The following is a 20,219-nucleotide window of genomic DNA, read 5'->3' as shown; positions in this document are numbered from 1 at the left end:
ATTCCTGCTTCTAATTTGCATGTTTATATGTTTCTAGTCATCTGTGTCTTCTGCTACTTTAGTCGTTTCTGTTTTCTGGTCCTATTTTATTTACATTTATGCTGTCAGTTTATTTTAGATCCCTTCCCCTCCCTGTTATTGCTGCTGCGTCATTTATTCTTTCTTTGGGGACCAGGGTTCCATTCCATTAGTATAGCTTTTCCATGGTCCCAGTCTAATGTGAATGTCCCATGGAAAGTTATGTCTCTTTCTCATGCCAGCTCTGCATTAATGCTCCTGAATGATCTACCTGCTGCCATGCCATTTTGCACACAACCTTGGGCAGTGATAGACAGATTACTATCCTTGATCCTGCTTTTTAATTTAGAAGCTAATTTCTGATGATATTTCAGCAGCAACTGCTGTTTGTTCCTCCCCATGTACTTGGATGAGTGCATCTTTAATGATATTTAAGAAACTTGACATCACCCAAGATAAAGCAGCCCACTTGGTAGCACCACATCCACAAGCTTGCACTCCCTCCACCAGCACCAACTCTCTGTACTGACAGTGTGTGTTCCCTGAAAGTTGTATTGCAGAAATTTGCCTTAGCACATTGCAAACCTGTGACCATTACTACCATTGAGAAAGTCAAGAACAGCAGTGTAGTGAGACCACCACCATGTACAAGCTCCTCTGCCAGCATCTCACCATCCTGACTTGGAAATTCTGACTTCAGTGTCGCTGGGTCAAAATTCTCACATTGGGAATCTAGCTAAACCAAATGGGCTGTGTTTGTTCAAGAAGGCACCACCTTTTCAGGGGCAGCCAAGGAGAAGCAAGAAATGCTCAGCTAGTGACACTGATAAGCCACGTGCCAAAATCAGCCATGATCAAATCAAATGGCTGAGCAACCTACACTACCACCTCTTATGAAGAAGAAAAAAAAATCTGCAAGCGTCACAGAGTTGTCATGACTCTAGAGGAATGGTCCCTTAGTGAGGAACAAATAATATCCTTTCTCCTGAACCTTGTTGACCAGCTGAGTCCACTGGCAAAGGTAATTTCAGATTGTTTGACTACAAAACCAATCACAGCTGCCAAACCTGACTTCAACTTCAATCCCCTCACTTTAAAAAATGAGAAACTTAAAGCATTAACGGTCCTCGAGATAATAGGAACTGCAGATGCTGGAAAATCCGAGATAACAAAGTGCTGGATGAACACAGCCGGCCAAGCAGCATCTTAGGAGCAGAAAATCTGTTCCTAAGATGCTGCTTGGAGCTTTTCTGCTTCTAAGATGATGCTTGGCAGCTTTTCTGCTCTTAAGATGCTGCTTGAAGCTTTCCTGCTCCTAAGATGCTGCTTGGCCTGCTGTGTTCATCCAGCTCTACACTTTGTTATAATTGTCCTAGAGACTGACCTTATTTTTATCTTTGCATGTGTTTTATCCTTGCCTGCTTGTAATATTTAGGTATTTTTAGCCAACAACTTTCTTGTCTTTACTTGAATAATTACAAGTTTAAATGCAGTAAACTAACTTTTCTTTAAAGGTTAGTTTAAACCACCTTTTCAAATTTTAATTAAAGCACAGAAACTGAAAGGGGGCTATAATGAAGGATGCTTAATTGCATCTTACAAACACTTAATAAAATACCTGTTGCGAACGTGACAAGAATAAATTTCAAAATTTGCCTGTTGCTACCGAACTTGGTGGAGTAGTAAGCAATGAAGATGATATGGTTCCTTACAAGTGGAATGGGGGTGGTGGGCAGGAGGATTCTGGTCCACAGTAATGAGCGTAGGGATGGAGGCAGCGGAAGAACAGTTCAATGTCATGGCGAGTCCGAAATTCTTTGAAGTCGGGGCGTAAGGCTCTGAAGCTGAGTCCCTTGTCAAGGTCAATACGTTTAGCTTCAGAGAGGGGAAGGCAAGAGGTATGTTGAAAACACGACAGGCTAGGGTTGGAGGTCGTGACCTCAGGATGGAAAGGGATGGCATCTGAGTGCTGCGGAAGGGGTGGGTGCTAACAGACTGTAAGGGTTCAGCGCTGACTGGCGGGAGTGGGGCACAGTGTTCGAGAGGCAGAAAGGGAAGGGCATTGTAGGATGGATGTTGGAGTCCATAAGTTGCTGGAGCTTGTACCCCTTGATGGAAAGAGAGAAAAGGCCTTTTGTTGAGTTGATGGATGGATGAGTTGATGTTGCTGCAGTGTGGAATCAGGTGTATGCAAATAACGGCACATGGCATTGACCATGGATGGTTGGATGCGACGGGAACAGCAGTCTGAGCAACGTTGACATCCTTGAGATACTTGTAATCTTGGGTGGATTTGAAGCGTGAATGGTGAAACTTGAGTTGAAATCCGTGTGGCGTAAGTCTGAGTCATTGGCAGTCACCGAGAAACGAAACATGGCTGTGAAAGCGAGTTTTCGCAAACACCTGGTTGGACACCAGCAGTGAAATGGAAATCAATGAAGATATACCAGGAGAAAGAGACAACCGGAATTCATGTCAGGGGGAAGAGTAAAACTTCTTCAGGTTCGGCATTCCTCAAAGAGACATGACAGTTGATTAAACATAATGTAGGAGCAAAATACTGCCGATGCTGGAACCTGTACTGAAAACAAAAAAAGCTGGAGATCACAGCATGTAAGGCCTTGATCTTTGTTTTCAGTTCAGTGAAATCTAGGATTAAGCAAGATTTTAAAATTCACTTGGCACAGTGGCTCAGTGGTTAGCACTGCAGCCTCACAGTGCTAGGGACCCAGGTTCGACTCCAGGCTCGGGCGACTGTCTGTGAAGAGTTTGCACATTCTCCCTGTGTCTGCATGGGTTTTCTCCGGGTGCTCCGGTTTCCTCCCACAGTCCAAAGATGTGCAGGCTAGGTGGATCGGACATGCTAAATTGCCTGTAGTGTTCAGGGGTGTGTGGGTTATAGGGGGATGGGTCTTGGTGGGATGCTTCACGAGGCGGTGTGGACATGTTGGGCCGAAGGGCCTGTTTCCACATTGTAGGGAATCTAATCTAATCACTTCAGAAGGTACAAGGGTTGAGTCATAAGCAAATTTCGTTTCCTTCCTAGAAGGTATTCAGGGCCATTCAGGCCACATCAGATTGACTTAGTTTGTAAAACTTCCAAACCTGGAGAGTTAGTTGAGAAATCCAGAGATTGAGAATGAAGAAAGTTGGCGCTGTCAGATTTGTGAAGATTTAATAGATCATAGAATCATAGAATCCCTACTGTGTGGAAACAGGCCCTTCAGCCCAACAAGTCCACACTGACCATCAGAGTATCCCCCTTAATATACTCATTGGAATTCAGAAGAATGAGGGAAGATCTTATAGAAACATATAAGGTTAGGAAGGGAATAGCTAAGCTGGAGGCAGGGAGGTTGTTTTCGCTAGCAGGTGAAACTAGGACTAGAGGGCATCGCCTCATAATAAAGGGAAGCAGATGTAGGACTGAGGTCAAGAGGAACTTCTTCACCCAAAGTGTTGTGAATCTGTGGAATTCCCTGCCCAGTGAAGCGGTTGAAGCTACCTCACTGAATGTTTTTAAGGCAAGGCTAGATAAATTTTTGAACAGTAAAGTAATTAAGGGTTATGGTGAGTAGACGGGTAAGTGGAGCTGAGTCTCAGAGATCAGCCATGATCTTATTAAATGGCAGGGCAGGCTCGAGGGCCCAGATAGCCCACTCCTGCTCCTAGTTCTTATGTTCTTAATGTACACATTCCTGAACATTATGGGCAATTTAACATGGCCAACCCAACTAACCTGCACATCTTTGGACTGAGGGAGGAGAATGGAGCACCTGGAGGAAAGAGATAGTAGGAACTGCCAATGCTGGAGTTCATCCAGCTGTACACCTTGTTGTCTCAGATTCTCCAGCACCATTTCTGAAGAAGCGTCTAGACCCGAAACATCAGTTTTCCTGCTCCTCTGATGCTGCTTAGCCTGCTGTGTTCATCCAGCTCTACACCTTGTTCACCCAGAGGAAACCCAAGCAGACACGGGATGAATGTGCAAACTCCACACAGTCACCTGAGGGTGGAATCGAACCCAGGTCCCTGGCACTGTGAAGCAGCAGTGCTAACCACTGAGACAGCATGCTGCCCATATTGGCAGACTTGCAAAGGACTAATAAAATTGCCTCTACAGTGCATGGCAAATAAACTGTCAAAAGTAAGTTAACTTAAAGGAGTTAAGATAGGGGTATGATTTCTGTGGTCTTGAGTGTCTGTGATGAATAGTGCATGGGAACAATCCTTTGCTTTGCTGTGTGATTTAGATCTTGGTAACTGGCTTCTGTATTTAGATGGCTTACTTTTTTTCTTCATTCCTACTTTTGTGTAATAAACTTCTGTCCTGTTGTTAGAGTAAATCTGCCTTGTCTTAATGATTGACCACCACGTTAATTAACTAAACAAAAAGCCATATGATCTACTTATCCGAATGATGTGACAGCTCTTTAAAGGATGCAGTGGACGTTACCAGAATATTTCCATAATGGGGTTTTAGCTACAAGGCTAGATTGAAAAGGTTGAGTTTGTTATCCTTGTTGTGAAGAATTTCAAGGGGAGATTTAATAGAGGTTTATCAAACTAACAATTTAGATCAGCTAGACAAGGAATGGGAAGCACAAATTTCAGGATTTAGATCACAGAAGCAGCGGAAATCTGAGGAAAATGATTTTTATGCAGCAAGATATAATCAACTAGAATTTGTTACCTGCAAGAGTGGTGGAAGCAGAAATGATGAATGATTTCAAAAGGAAATTGGACAGGTGCTTGAAAAAATAAACTACATAGTTATGGGGTTCAAGCAGCAGATTCAGACAGGTTGGACTGCTCCACAGGGAGCCAATGTGGATTTAGTTGGCTGACTTTGTGCCCTTCTGTGCCGTAAGTGACTATGCCTTTAGAATAAAAGGCAAGACTATATTGAATACCGTATGAAGTTTTAGTAGATGAAAGCGGTTAACTTGAGGAACAGGGGCACTTGAGAAGTATGTGCTTCCTCTGTCCTTCAATCACAATCTGCGTCACTTGAGTTTCCTGTAATAAAATTCTATGTAATTAAAGGATCTGGCTCTAAAAGTAGAGATGCAGCTTAACCTGCTAACAATCACTGCAAATAACACTTGTAAACAAAAACAGTGTCTTGAAACTGTCTAGCGCATCATGATGTGAATGGTGCCAGCACAAGTTCCTAAGGAATGCCATAAAATTAAACTGGGTCATGTTTGTCTTAACTTGTCAGCAAAACCTAATCAACAATCTCCTCTGAATGTTGAGTTTTAAAAGTTTAGATTTTCATTTGTTCAATCGTATTTTTCCCAGAGTGGGGGACTCAATTACTAGGGGTCATGAGTTCAAAGTGAGAGGAGGAAAGTTTAAGGGAGATATGCATGGAAGGTTCTTTACACAGAGGGTGGTGGGCGCCTGGAACACGTTGCCAGCGGAGGTGGTAGACACAGACACGTTAGCGTCTTTTAAGATATATTTGGACAGGTACATGGATGGGCAGGGAGCAAATGGACTTAGACCATTAGAAAATAGATGACAGGTTAGACAGAGGATCTGGATCGGCGCAGGCTTGGAGGGCCGAAGGGCCTGTTCTTGTGCTGTAGATTTCTTTGTATAATTTGGGGTCTGACTGGCTAGGTCAGGACTTGTTGCTTATCTCTAAATGCCTTCGACAATGTAATAGTGAGTTCTCAAACCACTGTATTCCTTAGATTATGGAAAATAAGAAGTAGGGCTGAGCTCAGAGTAGGCACTTGTCTGTGAACTTCTAGATTTTAATATGGACGTAGATGTATAACATGTGAGTTGCAGACCAGATTCAATAGAAAATAAACATTTGAGGGATTTGAAAATATTGCTTGGGATATGAACTCACACCTATGACTTTTATTTCTGTTGTTTTGCTTTGTGTTCTGACTTTACTGTTCATTTGAACTAACATAAATTAACATCCCATTCAATTTCATGTCACCTGTGGCAATATAATTCAGGCTGTGGTCACCAAATAACCCAGTGGAATGGGTTTCACATCTCCTTTACGGTTCTGTTGTATGTTTAAAAGCACTCCTTCACTTTCAAGGAAGTAGTTAACCTAATAATTGCCATCCAAAATTCATCACTTGGAGAATTGTGAAAATAAATGTGTTGTGAATAAGATGTCTAATAAGATGTCTCTCATCTTGTTTCTTCTGGTAAACCAAAATGTGCCTAGACTTCTGCTCTATAAGGGTGCCAGTTTCAGTTGAAGCTTGAGTTTGAAGTAAAGCTGGTTCTCATTCTGTAATCCTATCTGTCTGCACATGGCCTGTATTCTCCTCCTTCCTGCTTGTTCAGGTGTCTGTCTAAGTGTCTCTTAAACTTTGCTTTTGTATCAGCTTCTACCACCTCCCCTGGCGTCACTTCCCAGTACCTACCACCCTCTGTAAAAAAAAAAATTCCTTGCACATTTCCGTTTAAAATTTTCCCCTCCTACCTTCAACACAGGCACTTGGTATTTGACATTTCCACCCTGGGAAAAAGACTCCAAATATGCATCCTACGCATACATTTCATAATTTTGTATACTTCCATCAAGCCACACCTCAGCATCTGACACTCCCGTGAAAACAGTCCAAGTTAGCTCAACCTCTCCTTATAGCAAATACACTCCCAATCCAGACAACATCCCAGCAAACCTCTTTTACATCCTGTCCAAACCCTTCACATCCTTGCCATAGTTTGGCAAACAGAACTGTGCAGAGCACTCTAACTGTGGGCTAACTAAAGTTTTGTACAACTGCAACGTGACTTACCACCATTTATACTCAATGCCCTAACCAATGCCATATGCCTTCTTTTACCACCTTATACTCTTGTGGACTTGCACCCCAAGATCCCTCTGCATGTCAGTGCTACTAAGGGTCTTGTCGTTTATGAAATACATTCCTCTTGCATTTGACCTCTCAAAATGCATCCTTATCCCTTTTCCATATCCTGATTTTTGTCATGGACATACTAGGTTACTGAGACTACAAAATTCTGAGGTATAGAATTCCAAAGGTTATCACCCTCAAAGTGAAGAAAAATTCCTCCTCCTCTCAGTCCTTAATGACCTACACCTTACTTAGATGCTGTAAGCCTTGGTGTTTGGTTCCCTACCTACTGTTTTGGCCAGAGGTAAATCTTTTCTGCATTTACCCTGTGAAGCCCTATAAAAGGGTAAATTTGAGACTACCGCTCATTCTTCTAGATTGGAACCAACACAAGCTCAATCTCAGTTTCCCCTCAGAATAATTCATGTATTCCAGGAATAGCAATGAGTCCATGTTGTATTTCTTGTACAGCTGGTATATCTCTTTTGGCATGGCGACCATATTTATATACTGTACTCCTAATGTGTTCTCAGCAAGGCACTATATGATGGCAACTAGATCTCTTTATTCCAGTACTCAGATACTCTTGCATGAAAGGCCAGTGTACCATTTGCCTTCCTAATTGCCTAGTTTAAAGTAATTTATGAACAATGGCACCTAGGTCCATTGGAACAAAACATACTTTGCAATCTCTCACCATTTTAGAAATACTCTAAATTTCTGATTTTATTGCCCATATCAAAGTGGATAAGTTCTGATTTTTTGACATTACATTCCAATAGCTATGTCCTTGCACATTCACCTAATTTCTCTAAATCACCTTGAAGCCTCTTTGTGTCTTACTTGCTACTCCTATTCCCACTAGTTTGTATCCTTAGCAATCTTGGAAATATGTTTCGTCCCACACCAAATAATTGACAGGAATTGTGAATAGATAGGGTTGATTGTAAATTTCTTTATCTGTTTCTTGGTCTTCATTTGCTCAATTCGAAATTGTTCCCAAAATACTCAGGGGCTTAGCACTTTGTCTATTTTGAAAGCTTTTTTCTTTGATCTAATACAACCTTTAACTTTTACAGTTATATTACTTTTCCTGTTGGGATTTTGTGCTTCAAAGGAATGTAAATGATGCATGTTGCTTAGAACTGGGGTTATATTTTGAAGAGATTATTTATAGTTCAAAGTACATCCAACTGACCTGTTTTTAATTATTGTTGTTGCTGTTGATTGCCAATGCCCCAAGATCCAGTATCTTAAAAAATAAGCCGTTTGTTTTCATAACCTTTGGGGAAACTCCCAAATTTGTGTTCTTTTTAGAAAAGACCATCTGAAATTCAAATGTGTTTCGTGATAAATGTAGTGAATACTCTTGCTTATCTCAAGTAGGTTTATTTTGATGACTTATTGTTTAGTTGTACCTCATGTTTCTGTGCAGTTCATATCCCGAGAGTAAATATGGGGGAAAGAAATATTTCCAGCTATTGTGTTGCTTGACGACAACTAGCGTGATGCAGAGATTTGACAGGATTTAAGGCAGAACTTGAGAATTGGGCACATGAGTCATCATTTGGCCCCTTGAGCTTACGGCACTATTTAATAAGATCATGGCTGATCTGATGTTGACCTTGAATCCACTTTGCTGTATGGACCCTCCCGACTCTTTATTCCTTTGCCTATCAAAAATCTCCATATCTCCACTAGATATGGAGTCTTGAATATATTGAAGTGAATTGGTTATGAATTTCTTTGTGAGCTTTGGCTTTTTTAAAGCCATGTGGCTACATGCTAACTAATGTATGTCTGTGAGTTTTCTCTGTCTAGTTTACTCTCATCATCCAAAGATGTGCAGTTTAGGTTGATTGCCCATGTTAAAGCACCCTGCGGTGTCCAGGGATGTGCAGATGAGGTGGATTAGCCATGGGGAATGCGTGGTTACACGGATAGGTAGGGGGTGGGTCTGCGTGAGATGCTCTTCAGAGGGTCGGTGCAGTCTCATAGAGTCATTCAGCAGGGAAGTGGACCCTTTGGTCCAACTAGTCCTCACCGATAATGTTCCCAAACTAAACTAGCCCCACCTGCCTGCATTTGACCCATATCCCTCCAAACCTGTCTTATTCATATACTTTTATCCAAATGTCCTTTAAACATTGTAACTGTATTGGCATCCAGCACTACTTCTGGCAGTTCATTCTGCACAGTAAGCACTACGTAAAATGTAATCCCTCACGTCGTTTTTAAATCTCCCTCCTCTCACCTTAAAAATATGCCCCTTGTTTTGAACTCCCCCCACCTTAGGGAAGAGACCTTTGATAATCACCTTATCTATGTCCCTCATGATCTTGTAAACCTCTCCCCTCAACTTCCTATGCTCCAGTGAAAAATCATCTCAGCCTTTCCAGCCTATTTTTTATAACTCATACCTTCTATTCCTGGCAACATCCTGGTAAATCTTTTCTGAATCCTCTCCAGTTTAATAATATCCTTCCTATAACAGGGCAACCAGAACTGCACATAGTACTCCAGAAGAGGCCTCACCAACATACTGTACAACCTCAAAGTGACATCTCAACTTCTGTACTCAAAGGCCTGAGCAATGAAGGCAATCATGCTAAACACTTTTAGTCACCCTTTCCACCTGTGATGCAAATTGCAAAGAATTTTGTACCTGATCCCCTAGGTGTCTCTGTTCTACAACAGGGCCCTGCCGTTAATTGTCTAAGTCCTGCCTTGTTTGTTTTACCAAAATGCAATATCTCACATTTATTCAAATTAAACTCCTTCCGCTGCTCTTCAGCCCATTGGCTCAATTGATCAAGATCTCTTTGTAATCTTAGATAACCTTCTTCACTGTCAACTATATCATCAATGTTGGTGTTATCTACAAACTTGCTAGCCATGCCTCCTGTATTCTTATCCAACTCATTTATATAAATGGCAAACAAAATTAGACGCAGTATTGATCCTGTACAACACTGCTGGTCACAGGCCTCCAATCCAAACATCAATCCTCCATCACCGCCCTCTTCCCCTACTGTAAAGCCAATTTTGTATCCAGTTGGAAAGCTCATCCTGAATTCCATGTGGTCACACTTCACTAATTAGTCTGCCATGCGGAGCCTTATCAAATACTTTACTAAAGCCCAAGTAAACAATGCTTACCGCTCTGCCATCATTAGTCTTTCTTGTTTCTTCCTCAGAAAACTCCATCAGATTTCTGAGATACGAAATCCCTCATGCAAAACCATGGTGACTTTCCCTAATCAATCTTTGCCTGTCCAAATGCATATCAATTCTGTGTCTCAGAATCACTTCCAACAGCTTACCTACCACCACTGTCAGACTCACAGGTCTATAGTTCTGAGACTTCTCTTTACAGCCTTCCATAAATAAATTCACAATATTAACCACCCTCCAAGTCCTCCAGCACTCACCTGCGGTTATAGATGATATGAATATTTCTGCTAGGGGCTCTGCAACTTCCTTCCTAACTTCTCACAATCTCCTAGGAGAGACTTGATCAGGGCCTGAAGACTGATCTACCTTTATGTTTTCTAAGACCTTCAGCACTCGCCCGTGTGTGATGTGAACCATTTTTAAAACATCAGTATTTATTTCCCTGAGTTTTCCAGTTTCCATTTCTTTCTCCTCAGTAAAACCTGATGTAAAATATTCATTTAATATCTCTCTTGTCTCCCGAGGTTCAACACAAAGGCAACTTCATTGACCCTTAAGGGACCCTACGGTCTCTATCTTTGCTCTCTTGCTCTTAATGTACATGGCCTCACTTCACTGTAGGAACTCTATGATTCTGTGTGTTTGAGTCTGATTTGCTGGTTTTCATAAAGTAAAAGATCTTAAAATCCCACCTCCTATTTCTTATTCTGCAGTTTGAAAGAAATTGCGATACCTAAATTTAGCTTTGGGCATTCTGCTGGTAAGGTAGATTTCATTAAATAATCTAGAGACAGAAATACTTTGTTTGTCATAAGTAACTATGTGATCACGATTGTTAATGGATGACATCCAACACAGCTTTAGAAGGCATAAATTTGAACCAAGCCAGCAGTAAATATAGGTACTGTCTTACTTGGTGGAAATTAGGAGTAATTTAACAATTCCTCTTCAAATTCTAGGAAAGACAAATTGATCCAATAATTGTGGAGTCTTTGAAGACATTGTTTGTTGTAATGAGAAGCTTAGTATTTGGGAAATCAGAGATAAAATGAACCAGAATGTAATTTATGGCGAGCCAATCATTTGATCTTTTAATTGGAATATTTGGCGGGCTCTGGATTGTTCACTGGTAAAGTTTTGGGTTTTGTCCTCTTCCCACCTGCCCTTAAAGTTTATTTTAATAAGGGAAACATCCTCAATATGCCTGCCTCTTGTTTTGGTGCCATCTAATGCACAGTGTTACTGAAATAATCCTTAGTGTCCACACCTCCTCCCTCACCCCCATCCCAGGCCCCAAGATGACTTTCCATATCAAGCACAGGTTCACCTGCACATCTGCCAATGTGGTATACTGCATCCATTGTACCCGGTGTGGCTACCTCTACATTGGGGAAACCAAGCGGAGGCTTGGGGACCGCTTTGCAGAACACCTCCGCTCGGTTCGCAATAAACATCTGCACCTCCCAGTCGCGAACCATTTTAACTCCCCCTCCCATTCTATAGATGACATGCCCATCATGGGCCTCCTGCAGTGCCATAGTGATGCCACCCGAAGGTTGCAGGAACAGCAACTCATATTCCACTTGGGAACCCTGCAGCTCAATGGTATCAATGTGGACTTCACCAGTTTCAAAATCTCCCCTTCCCCCACTGCATCCCAAAACCAGCCCAGCTCATCCCCTCCCCCCACTGCATCCCAAAACCAGCCCAGCCTGTCTCTGCCTCCCTAACCTGTTCTTCCTCTCACCCATCCCTTCCTCCCAACCCAAGCCACACTCCATTTCCTACCTACTAACCTCATCCCACCTCCTTGACCTGTCCGTCTTCCCTGGACTGACCTATCCCCTCCCTACCTCCTCACCTATACTCTCCTCTCCACCTATCTTCTTTTCTCTTCATCTTCGGTCTGCCTCCCTCTCTCTCCCTATTTAATCCAGAACCCTCTCCCCATCCCCCTCTCTGATGAAGGGTCTAGGCCCGAAACGTCAGCTTTTGTGCTCCTGAGATGCTGCTGGGCCTGCTGTGTTCATCCAGCTTCACACTTTATTATCTTGGATTCTCCAGCATCTGCATTTCCCATTATCTCTGATCCTTAGTGTCTGTCCATTTCAAAATATTGATTAATAAATTTTGATTCCCGTAACTAACCAATCACAGTCAACTCTGGCTTTAAACAAATATAACTGTACTTTGAGTGTTAAATGTTTGAAAAGCAGGTTACTAATGACAGCAATATTATGGTCATTTGAAATAGATGCTACATTTGGAGAGTGGTGGTTGCATGCTTTGGCATTGTGCGCATTTTACATGCATGTTCTGATCTGGAATAAAGGACTTTTTTCTCGATCTCTCCCTTCACCTGAGGTGTTGTGACACTCAGGTGAAACCACCACCAATTGTTTATCTTTGTCAAATGAGAGAGTAGCCCTGTGGTCTGGTAGGACAATGGCGACTTTACCCTTACTTGTAATCTGGGGCTATAGGTGGTGGTAGTAAAATGGGAGACCACATGGTTGACTGGGAATCTCTCCTACTTCTGCCATCTGCATGTATCGGAAGGATTTCCAGGTTTATAACCTGCTGGCCATACTATCCCTGGTTTGGACTTCATTCCCCCATATGAGAATAAGAATATTAGAACTTCACTGTGTCAAATGATTGCTTTCATCATTGACTTTCCTTATACTTTTGAGTGTTATTTTCAATGGATTTTGTAAATCAGTGATTTGAAATTTTTGATCAATTATTTTGAACTTCTTGCAGTTGTAGTTGTTAAGTGAGGAGACCATGTGGGCATCAAGTAATAGCATAGGAGCACAAAAACTCTGATGAAGTTTCTGATGAAGGGTCTAGGCCCGAAACGTCAGCTTTTGTGCTCCTGAGATGCTGCTTGGCCTTCTGTGTTCATCCAGCTCCAAGCTTTGTTAGCTCGGATTCTCCAGCATCTGCAGTTCCCATTATCTCTGATCATGTAATAGCTCTTGGCTTCATTTCTTCCACAGTTGAATGATCACAACACCTTTTTAAGCTACTAATATTTTGCATTATTTCCAGAGTAAAATCTGACTTTGATGTTCCCAGCAGTACACTGATTGGAGCTCATGGATACTGTACACAGGTCAGTACCACTTGTTTATGGAATAGTGAGGCGAAAAACATGGCCAGTTTGTATGTTTTCAGTTACTGTACAATTTCCTCCTGAAACATACATTTGGCTTTGACATTTTGTAAAATTGCAGTGAAGGAGCTGAGAGTCAATTCCCTAGATGATGATGTGCTATTCGGGATGCATCTCCTCCATATCTAGTGGGTATCTAAGGAAGATTAACATCAAGCAGTCAAATATTTCTAATGCCAAATTTACATCAGTAATTTTGATGATAATGACTTTTGCTGGCTTACTGGACTAAATTGTTTGGAATGACTATCTGCAGGAAACAATCTTAAAGGCACAGATTTTCCTATATTATGGGAATTAATAATGGAACAATGTTTTTGAGAATTGTATATTTCTGGAGGGTTTTTATAAATTAACAGATGTTGAATTGTTGCTGTAGTGTTAATTTATTTTTGAGATCTGTGGCCTACTTGCAAAAACAACAGTTGAACCGCTGAGGAATTTAATTTGAGAAAAGCTGGCCCTTAAAGCATTAATATTGTTTAGTTTTGTTTATTATGAGTAATTAATCTGTTCTTACTCACTTAGCTAACTTAAAAAAAGTTTAAGACCTGAAACAGCTCCAAAAGATCAAACACCTCAATAACAGTTCTGAAATATAAGCCCAAGACAATTGTTATACACAAAAACACTCTTGTCAGAACTCGTGCCTTAGTAACTAATGAAGAAGGATAGAGTTCCAAAGGAATGTATTTTATTTTGTATGAGTCTCTGCCCCTTGTTAATCTCTCTCTCAAAAAGTATCTTGATTTGTACCAACATTGGAACAGGAGTCAGTAATTTACCCCCTCGAACTTGCTCCATCATTGAATGAAGTTGTGCTGATCTGAGATCTAACTTCATATTACTACCATTACCCCATAACCCTTCATATCTACAGTGGTTAAAAATCTATCAATATGTTCTAAAATTAATAATTTCTCCCACACCAATTGCTGGAATTCCAAACTTTTACAGACCTTTGTTGTAAAGTATTTCCTGACTTCACTTCTGAAATGTCTGGCTCCAAATTTTGAACTCTTTACCATGCAGCCCCAGACGCCTTAACCAGTACAAATAGTTTCCCTCCATCTACTCTAATTGACTCCCTTAATAACTTGTCGTCTGATTCGATGCATTTAATCACATGTTTGTGCAGCTCTTACTTTCAATATTTTGTTCATTGAAGTTGAAAGCAGCATCATTTCAACTCAGTTTCTGTTTTCATTCCAAGTTAAGAGTTGATGGGAATTCCAAAAGTAACCAAGTAGGGTACTGCTGCAAGAAAGCCCCCGCTTCACCTGAAAAAGCAGCAGTGACACAGAAAATAGATTTTTGAGGAAAACAGCTAAGCATGCCTGACAAGTTCATTTGGAAGGTATTCTGATAATTGGAAAGCGTACTTTGCTGTAACAAAATTCAAATAACCCAGTAATTTGAATACATTAAATTAAGCAGTCCATTAATTTGAGAAAGAAAAGGGACATGAAAACAAATCAAGTACTCGGAGATAACAAAGTGTACAGCTGCATGAACACAGCAGGCCAAGCAGCATCTCAGGCTGCTTGGCCTGCTGTGTTCATCCAGCTGCACACTTTGTTATCTTGGATTCTCCAGCATCTGCAGTTCCCGTTATCACTCAAGTACTCAGGGGCTGTGTTCTGGAGGGATAGATTTGAGAAGTAAAGAAGTTGTGCAAAAACATGTATTAAATTTGTCTAGAGTACTGTATTCTCTGCCTCACCATTGTTGAAGATGTTGCAAAAGCTAAAGTATAATAATACCAGAAACACGTGGTTGTATCTGTCAGGTAAGAAAGAACAGGCTGGATCTCTTCTCTTGAAAACAGAAGGCTGAGGGTTGCCTTAATAAAAGTCTTTGAAATCATGAAGCGTTTTGATAAGATGCCAATTTTCTTCTTTCTACATTATATAATCTTATGGATTAAGAAAGAAGTTCAAATTTAAGAAACTTTCAATTCAAAGGAGTTGCCTGTATATTGACTTCCTTACAGGAAAAGAAGTAGATACATTAGGGACATTTAAGTGACTCTTGGATAGGCACATAAAATGTAGGGTATGCAGGTAATTTGATTTTAGATTAAGATAATAGGTCAGCACAACATCATGGGCTGAAGGGCCTGTATTGTGCTGTACTGCTCTATGTTCCATGTTCTAAATGTCACCTGCAACTTGCAGATCTGCCTCAAGTACACAATTGGCAACAAGGGAAAGAGTCATATGATTCCAAGGTCTGTCTTTTCCAAAGATTACATTGATTCATACTGTCTGCTCCAAATGCTAGTGAAATAAATTAGTCCACCTTGAAAAGTACTATAATCCTCTCACAACAAAAACAAAGTTGCTCGAAAAGCTCAGCAGGTCTTGCAGCATCTGTGGAGGAGAAAACAGTTAATGTTTCTGATCTGGTGACCCTTTCTCAGAACTGATAGTGGCTGGGAAAACACCAGTTTATATACAGAAAATAGGAAGTGGGTGGGGTAGGGAGTAAACGATAGGATAGAGCCCACTGAGAGAGAAAGACAGTTGGATAGACAAAGGAGTTGCTAATGATCAGGCTGGGAGGGTGAATAGATGTTAATGGGGACTGTTAGTGACTAACAACAGGGGCTATGTGGTAATAAGGCCTGGTGTGTGTTGTGGGGTCTGGGACATGGGAGAGTTTGGGCCCTAAAATTATTGAACTCAGTATTGAGTCCGGAGGGCTGCAGGTTCCCCAAGCGGAAAATGAGGTGTTGTTCCTCCAGCTTGCGCTGGGCTTCACTGGACACTGTAGCAAGCCAGAGACAGAGGTGTTGGCCAGGGAGTGAGGAGGTGCATTGAAGTGGCAGGCAACAGGTAGTTCTTTTTGCAAGCAGAATGTAGATGCTCTGTGAAGCGGTCGCCAAGTCTACGCTTTGTTTCCCCAAAGTAGAGGGGACCACATTGCAAGCAGCGAATGCAGTAGACTGGATTCCTGGAAGTGCAGATGAAATGTTGCTTCACCTGGAAGCTATGTTTGGGCCCTTGGATACTGGGGAGGGAGGAGGTAAATGCGCAGGTGTTGCACCTTTGCTGGTTACAGGGGAAGGTGCCGTACGGCTTTGGGGAGGTGTTGGGGCTGAAGGAACTATGGACCAGGTGTCCCAGAGGCGGACAAGGGAGGGGAGGGGAATATGTGTCTGGTGGTGGTATCTTGCTGGAGGTGGCGGAAATGGCGTCTGATGATCTTCTAGATGCAGATACTGGTGGGATGGCAGATGAGGACAAGGGGAACCCTATCGCTGTTGCGGGAGGGAAGAGGAGGGATGAGGGCAGAAGTGCGGGAGATGGGTCGCACCCGATTGAGGGCTCTGTCGATAACAGAGCTGGGGAATCCTTGGTTGAGGAAGAATGTGGACATTTTGGAGGCTTCCTTGTTGAAGTTGGCCTCATCTGAACATATGCGACAGAGACGGAGGAACTGAGAGAATGGGATGGAATCTTTGGTCTTCTCTACATTGGGGAAAGGAAGCGTAGACTTGGTGACCGCTTCGCAGAACATCTACGCTCTGCTTGCAAAACAGTCCCTGAACTACCTGTTACCTGCCACTTCATTGCACCGCCCTGCTCTCTGGCCAACATCTCTGTCTCTGGCTTAGAACATAGAACATAGAACAGTACAGCACAGAACAGGCCCTTCAGCCCACAATGTTGTGCCGACCATTGATCCTCATGTATGCACCCTCAAATTTCTGTGACCATATACATGTCCAGCAGTCTCTTAAATGACCCCAATGACCTTGCTTCCACAACTGCTGCTGGCAACGCATTCCATGCTCTCACAACTCTCTGCGTAAAGAACCTGCCTCTGACATCCCCTCTATACTTTCCACCAACCAGCTTAAAACTATGACCCCTCGTGCTAGCCATTTCTGCCCTGGGAAATAGTCTCTGGCTATCAACTCTATCTATGCCTCTCATTATCTTGTATACCTCAATTAGGTCCCCTCTCCTCCTCCTTTTCTCCAATGAAAAGAGACCGAGCTCAGTCAACCTCTCTTCATAAGATAAGCCCTCCAGTCCAGGCAGCATCCTGGTAAACCTCCTCTGAACCCTCTCCAAAGCATCCACATCTTTCCTATAATAGGGCGCCCAGAACTGGACGCAGTATTCCAAGTGCGGTCTAACCAAAGTTTTATAGAGCTGCAACAAGATCTCACGACTCTTAAACTCAATCCCCCTGTTAATGAAAGCCAAAACACCATATGCTTTCTTAACAACCCTGTCCACTTGGGTGGCCATTTTAAGGGATCTATGTATCTGCACACCAAGATCCCTCTGTTCCTCCACGCTGCCAAGAATCCTATCCTTAATCCTGTACTCAGCTTTCAAATTCGACCTTCCAAAATGCATCACCTCGCATTTATCCAGGTTGAACTCCATCTGCCACCTCTCAGCCCATCTCTGCATCCTGTCAATGTCCCGCTGCAGCCTACAACAGCCCTCTACACTGTCAACGACACCTCCGACCTTTGTGTCGTCTGCAAACTTGTTGACCCATCCTTCAATTCCCTCGTCCAAGTCATTAATAAAAATTACAAACAGTAGAGGCCCAAGGACAGAGCCCTGTGGAACTCCACTCACCACTGACTTCCAGGCAGAATATTTTCCTTCTACTACCACTCGCTGTCTTCTGTTGGCCAGCCAATTCTGTATCCAAGCAGCTAAGTTCCCCTGTATCCCATTCCTCCTGACCTTCTGAATGAGCCTACCATGGGGAACCTTATCAAATGCCTTACTGAAGTCCATATACACCACATCCACAGCTCGACCCTCATCAACTTTTCTAGTCACATCCTCAAAAAACTCGATAAGGTTTGTAAGGCATGACCTACCCCTCACAAAGCCGTGTTGACTGTATTTGATCAAGCCATGCTCTTCCAGATGGTCATAAATCTTATCCCTCAGAATCCTTTCTAACACCTTGCAGACGACAGACGTGAGACTTACCGGTCTATAATTGCCGGGGATTTCCCTATTTCCTTTCTTGAAGAGAGGAATTACATTTGCCTCTCTCCAGTCCTCAGGTACGACTCCAGTGGAGAGCGAGGATGCAAAGATCTTCGCAAGTGGCGAAGCAATTGCATTTCTCGCTTCCCAAAGCAGCCGAGGACAAATCTGATCCGGGCCTGGCGACTTGTCAATCTTAATGTTTGACAAAATTTTCAGCACATCAGCTTCGTCTATCTCTATCCATTCCAGCATGCACACCTGCTCTTCAAAGGTTTCATTCACTACAAAGTTGGTTTCTTTCGTAAAGACAGAAGCAAAAAACTCATTTAGGGCTTCCCCTACCTCCTCAGGCTCCACACACAAGTTCCCTATGCTATCCCTGATCGGCCCTACTCTTTCTTTGACCATTCTCTTATTCCTCACGTAAGTGTAAAATGCCTTTGTGTTTTCCCGGATTCCTTCTGCCAAGCCTTTCTCGTGCCCCCTCCTGGCTCTCCTCAGACCATTTTTGAGCTCCTTCCTTGCCTGCATGTAATCCTCTCTAGCTGAACTTGACCCTAGTTTCCTCCACCTTATGTAAGCTACCTTCTTCCTTTTCACTAGAAGCTCCACCGCTCTCGTCATCCAATATTCTTTAATCTTACCCCTTCTTGCCTGTCTCAGAGGGACATATTTACTCATCACTCCCAACAACTGTTCCTTAAACCGTCTCCACATGTCTATAGTTCCCTTACCATGGAACAACTGCTCCCAGTCCATGCTTCCTAACTCATGTCTAATCGCATCATAGTTTCCTCTTCCCCAATTAAATATCCTCCCATTCTGCCTAATCCTCTCCTTCTCCATAGCTATGTAGAATGTGAGGCAGTTATGGTCACTATCACCAAAATGCTCTCCCACCACAAGATCTGATACCTGCCCCGGCTCGTTTCCGAGCACCAAGTCTAGAATGGCCTCTCCCCTCGTCGGCCTGTCAACGTACTGCGTTAGGAAACCCTCCTGAACACACCTTACAAAAACAGCTCCATTCAAATCTTCTGCTCGAAGGAGGTTCCAATCAATATTGGGAAAGTTAAAGTCACCCATTACAACAACCCTACTGCGTGCACACTTTTCCAAAATCTGTCGACCTATGCTTTCTTCAATCTCCCTGTTGCTATTGGGGGGCCTGTAGTAAACCCCTAACGAGGTGACTACTCCCTTGCTGTTCCTAATTTCCACCCATACTGACTCAGTAGGCAGATCTTCCTCGACAAAGGAAGCTTCTGTAGCTGTGATACCCTCTCTGATTAGTAGTGCTACACCCCCTCCTCTTTTTCCCCCCTCCCTATTCTTTTTAAATGTTCTAAACCCTGGAACATCCAGCAACCATTCCTGCCCATGAGAAACCCATGTCTCTGTTATGGCCACAACATCATAGCACCAGGTACTGATCCATGCTCTAAGTTCATCACTTTTATTCCTGATACTCCTTGCGTTAAAGCAAACACACTTTAACCGATCCCTTGGTTCCTTCCCAGGAAAATCCTTCCCACTAGCTGGTCTACCTCTTGCTACTGCCTCACCTGCATCAACGCTCACCTCTGGTATACAGCTCAGGTTCCCACCCCCCTGCCATACTAGTTTAAACCCTCTCGAACTACTCGAGCAAACCTTCCACCCAGGACATTGGTCCCCTTCCAGTTCAGATGCAACCCGTCCTTCTTGTACAGGTCCCACCTTCCTCAGAAGGCATCCCAATTATCAACATATCTGAAGCCCTCCCTCCTACACCAGCTGCGTAGCCACGTGTTCAGCTGCGCCCGCTCCCTGTTCCTCACCTCGCTATCTCGTGGCACTGGTATTAAACCAGAGAACACTACTCTGTTCGTCCTGCTCTGCAGCTTCCATCCTAACTCCCTGAAATCACTTTTTATATCCTCAAACCTATTTCTGGCTATATCGTTTGTGCCAATATGTAACACGATTTCTGGCTGTTCGCCCTCCCCTTTTAGAACTTTATACACCCGATCGGAGACGTCCCGGACCCTGGCA

At 42.8% G+C, this 20,219-nt stretch overlaps 1 protein-coding gene across 3 annotated transcripts in view; it reads left to right on the top strand.

The window, feature by feature from the left end:
* The window catches only part of mindy4 (MINDY lysine 48 deubiquitinase 4), a 195,063-nt gene that overhangs the window by 128,556 nt on the left and 46,288 nt on the right, over positions 1-20,219 (top strand). For all 3 annotated transcript variants that reach the window (XM_048549844.2, XM_048549836.2, XM_048549826.2), the window contains exon 14: positions 13,089-13,152. In XM_048549844.2, the coding sequence (XP_048405801.2) occupies positions 13,089-13,152 (64 nt within the window). The remainder of the gene's footprint in view (positions 1-13,088; positions 13,153-20,219) is intronic.

This window comes from Stegostoma tigrinum, chromosome 2, assembly GCF_030684315.1.
Source record: "Stegostoma tigrinum isolate sSteTig4 chromosome 2, sSteTig4.hap1, whole genome shotgun sequence".
Classification (NCBI taxonomy): domain Eukaryota; kingdom Metazoa; phylum Chordata; class Chondrichthyes; order Orectolobiformes; family Stegostomatidae; genus Stegostoma; species Stegostoma tigrinum.
The sequence above is the reverse complement of the archived record's forward strand: the minus strand, read 5'-3'. Positions and strand labels throughout refer to the sequence as shown.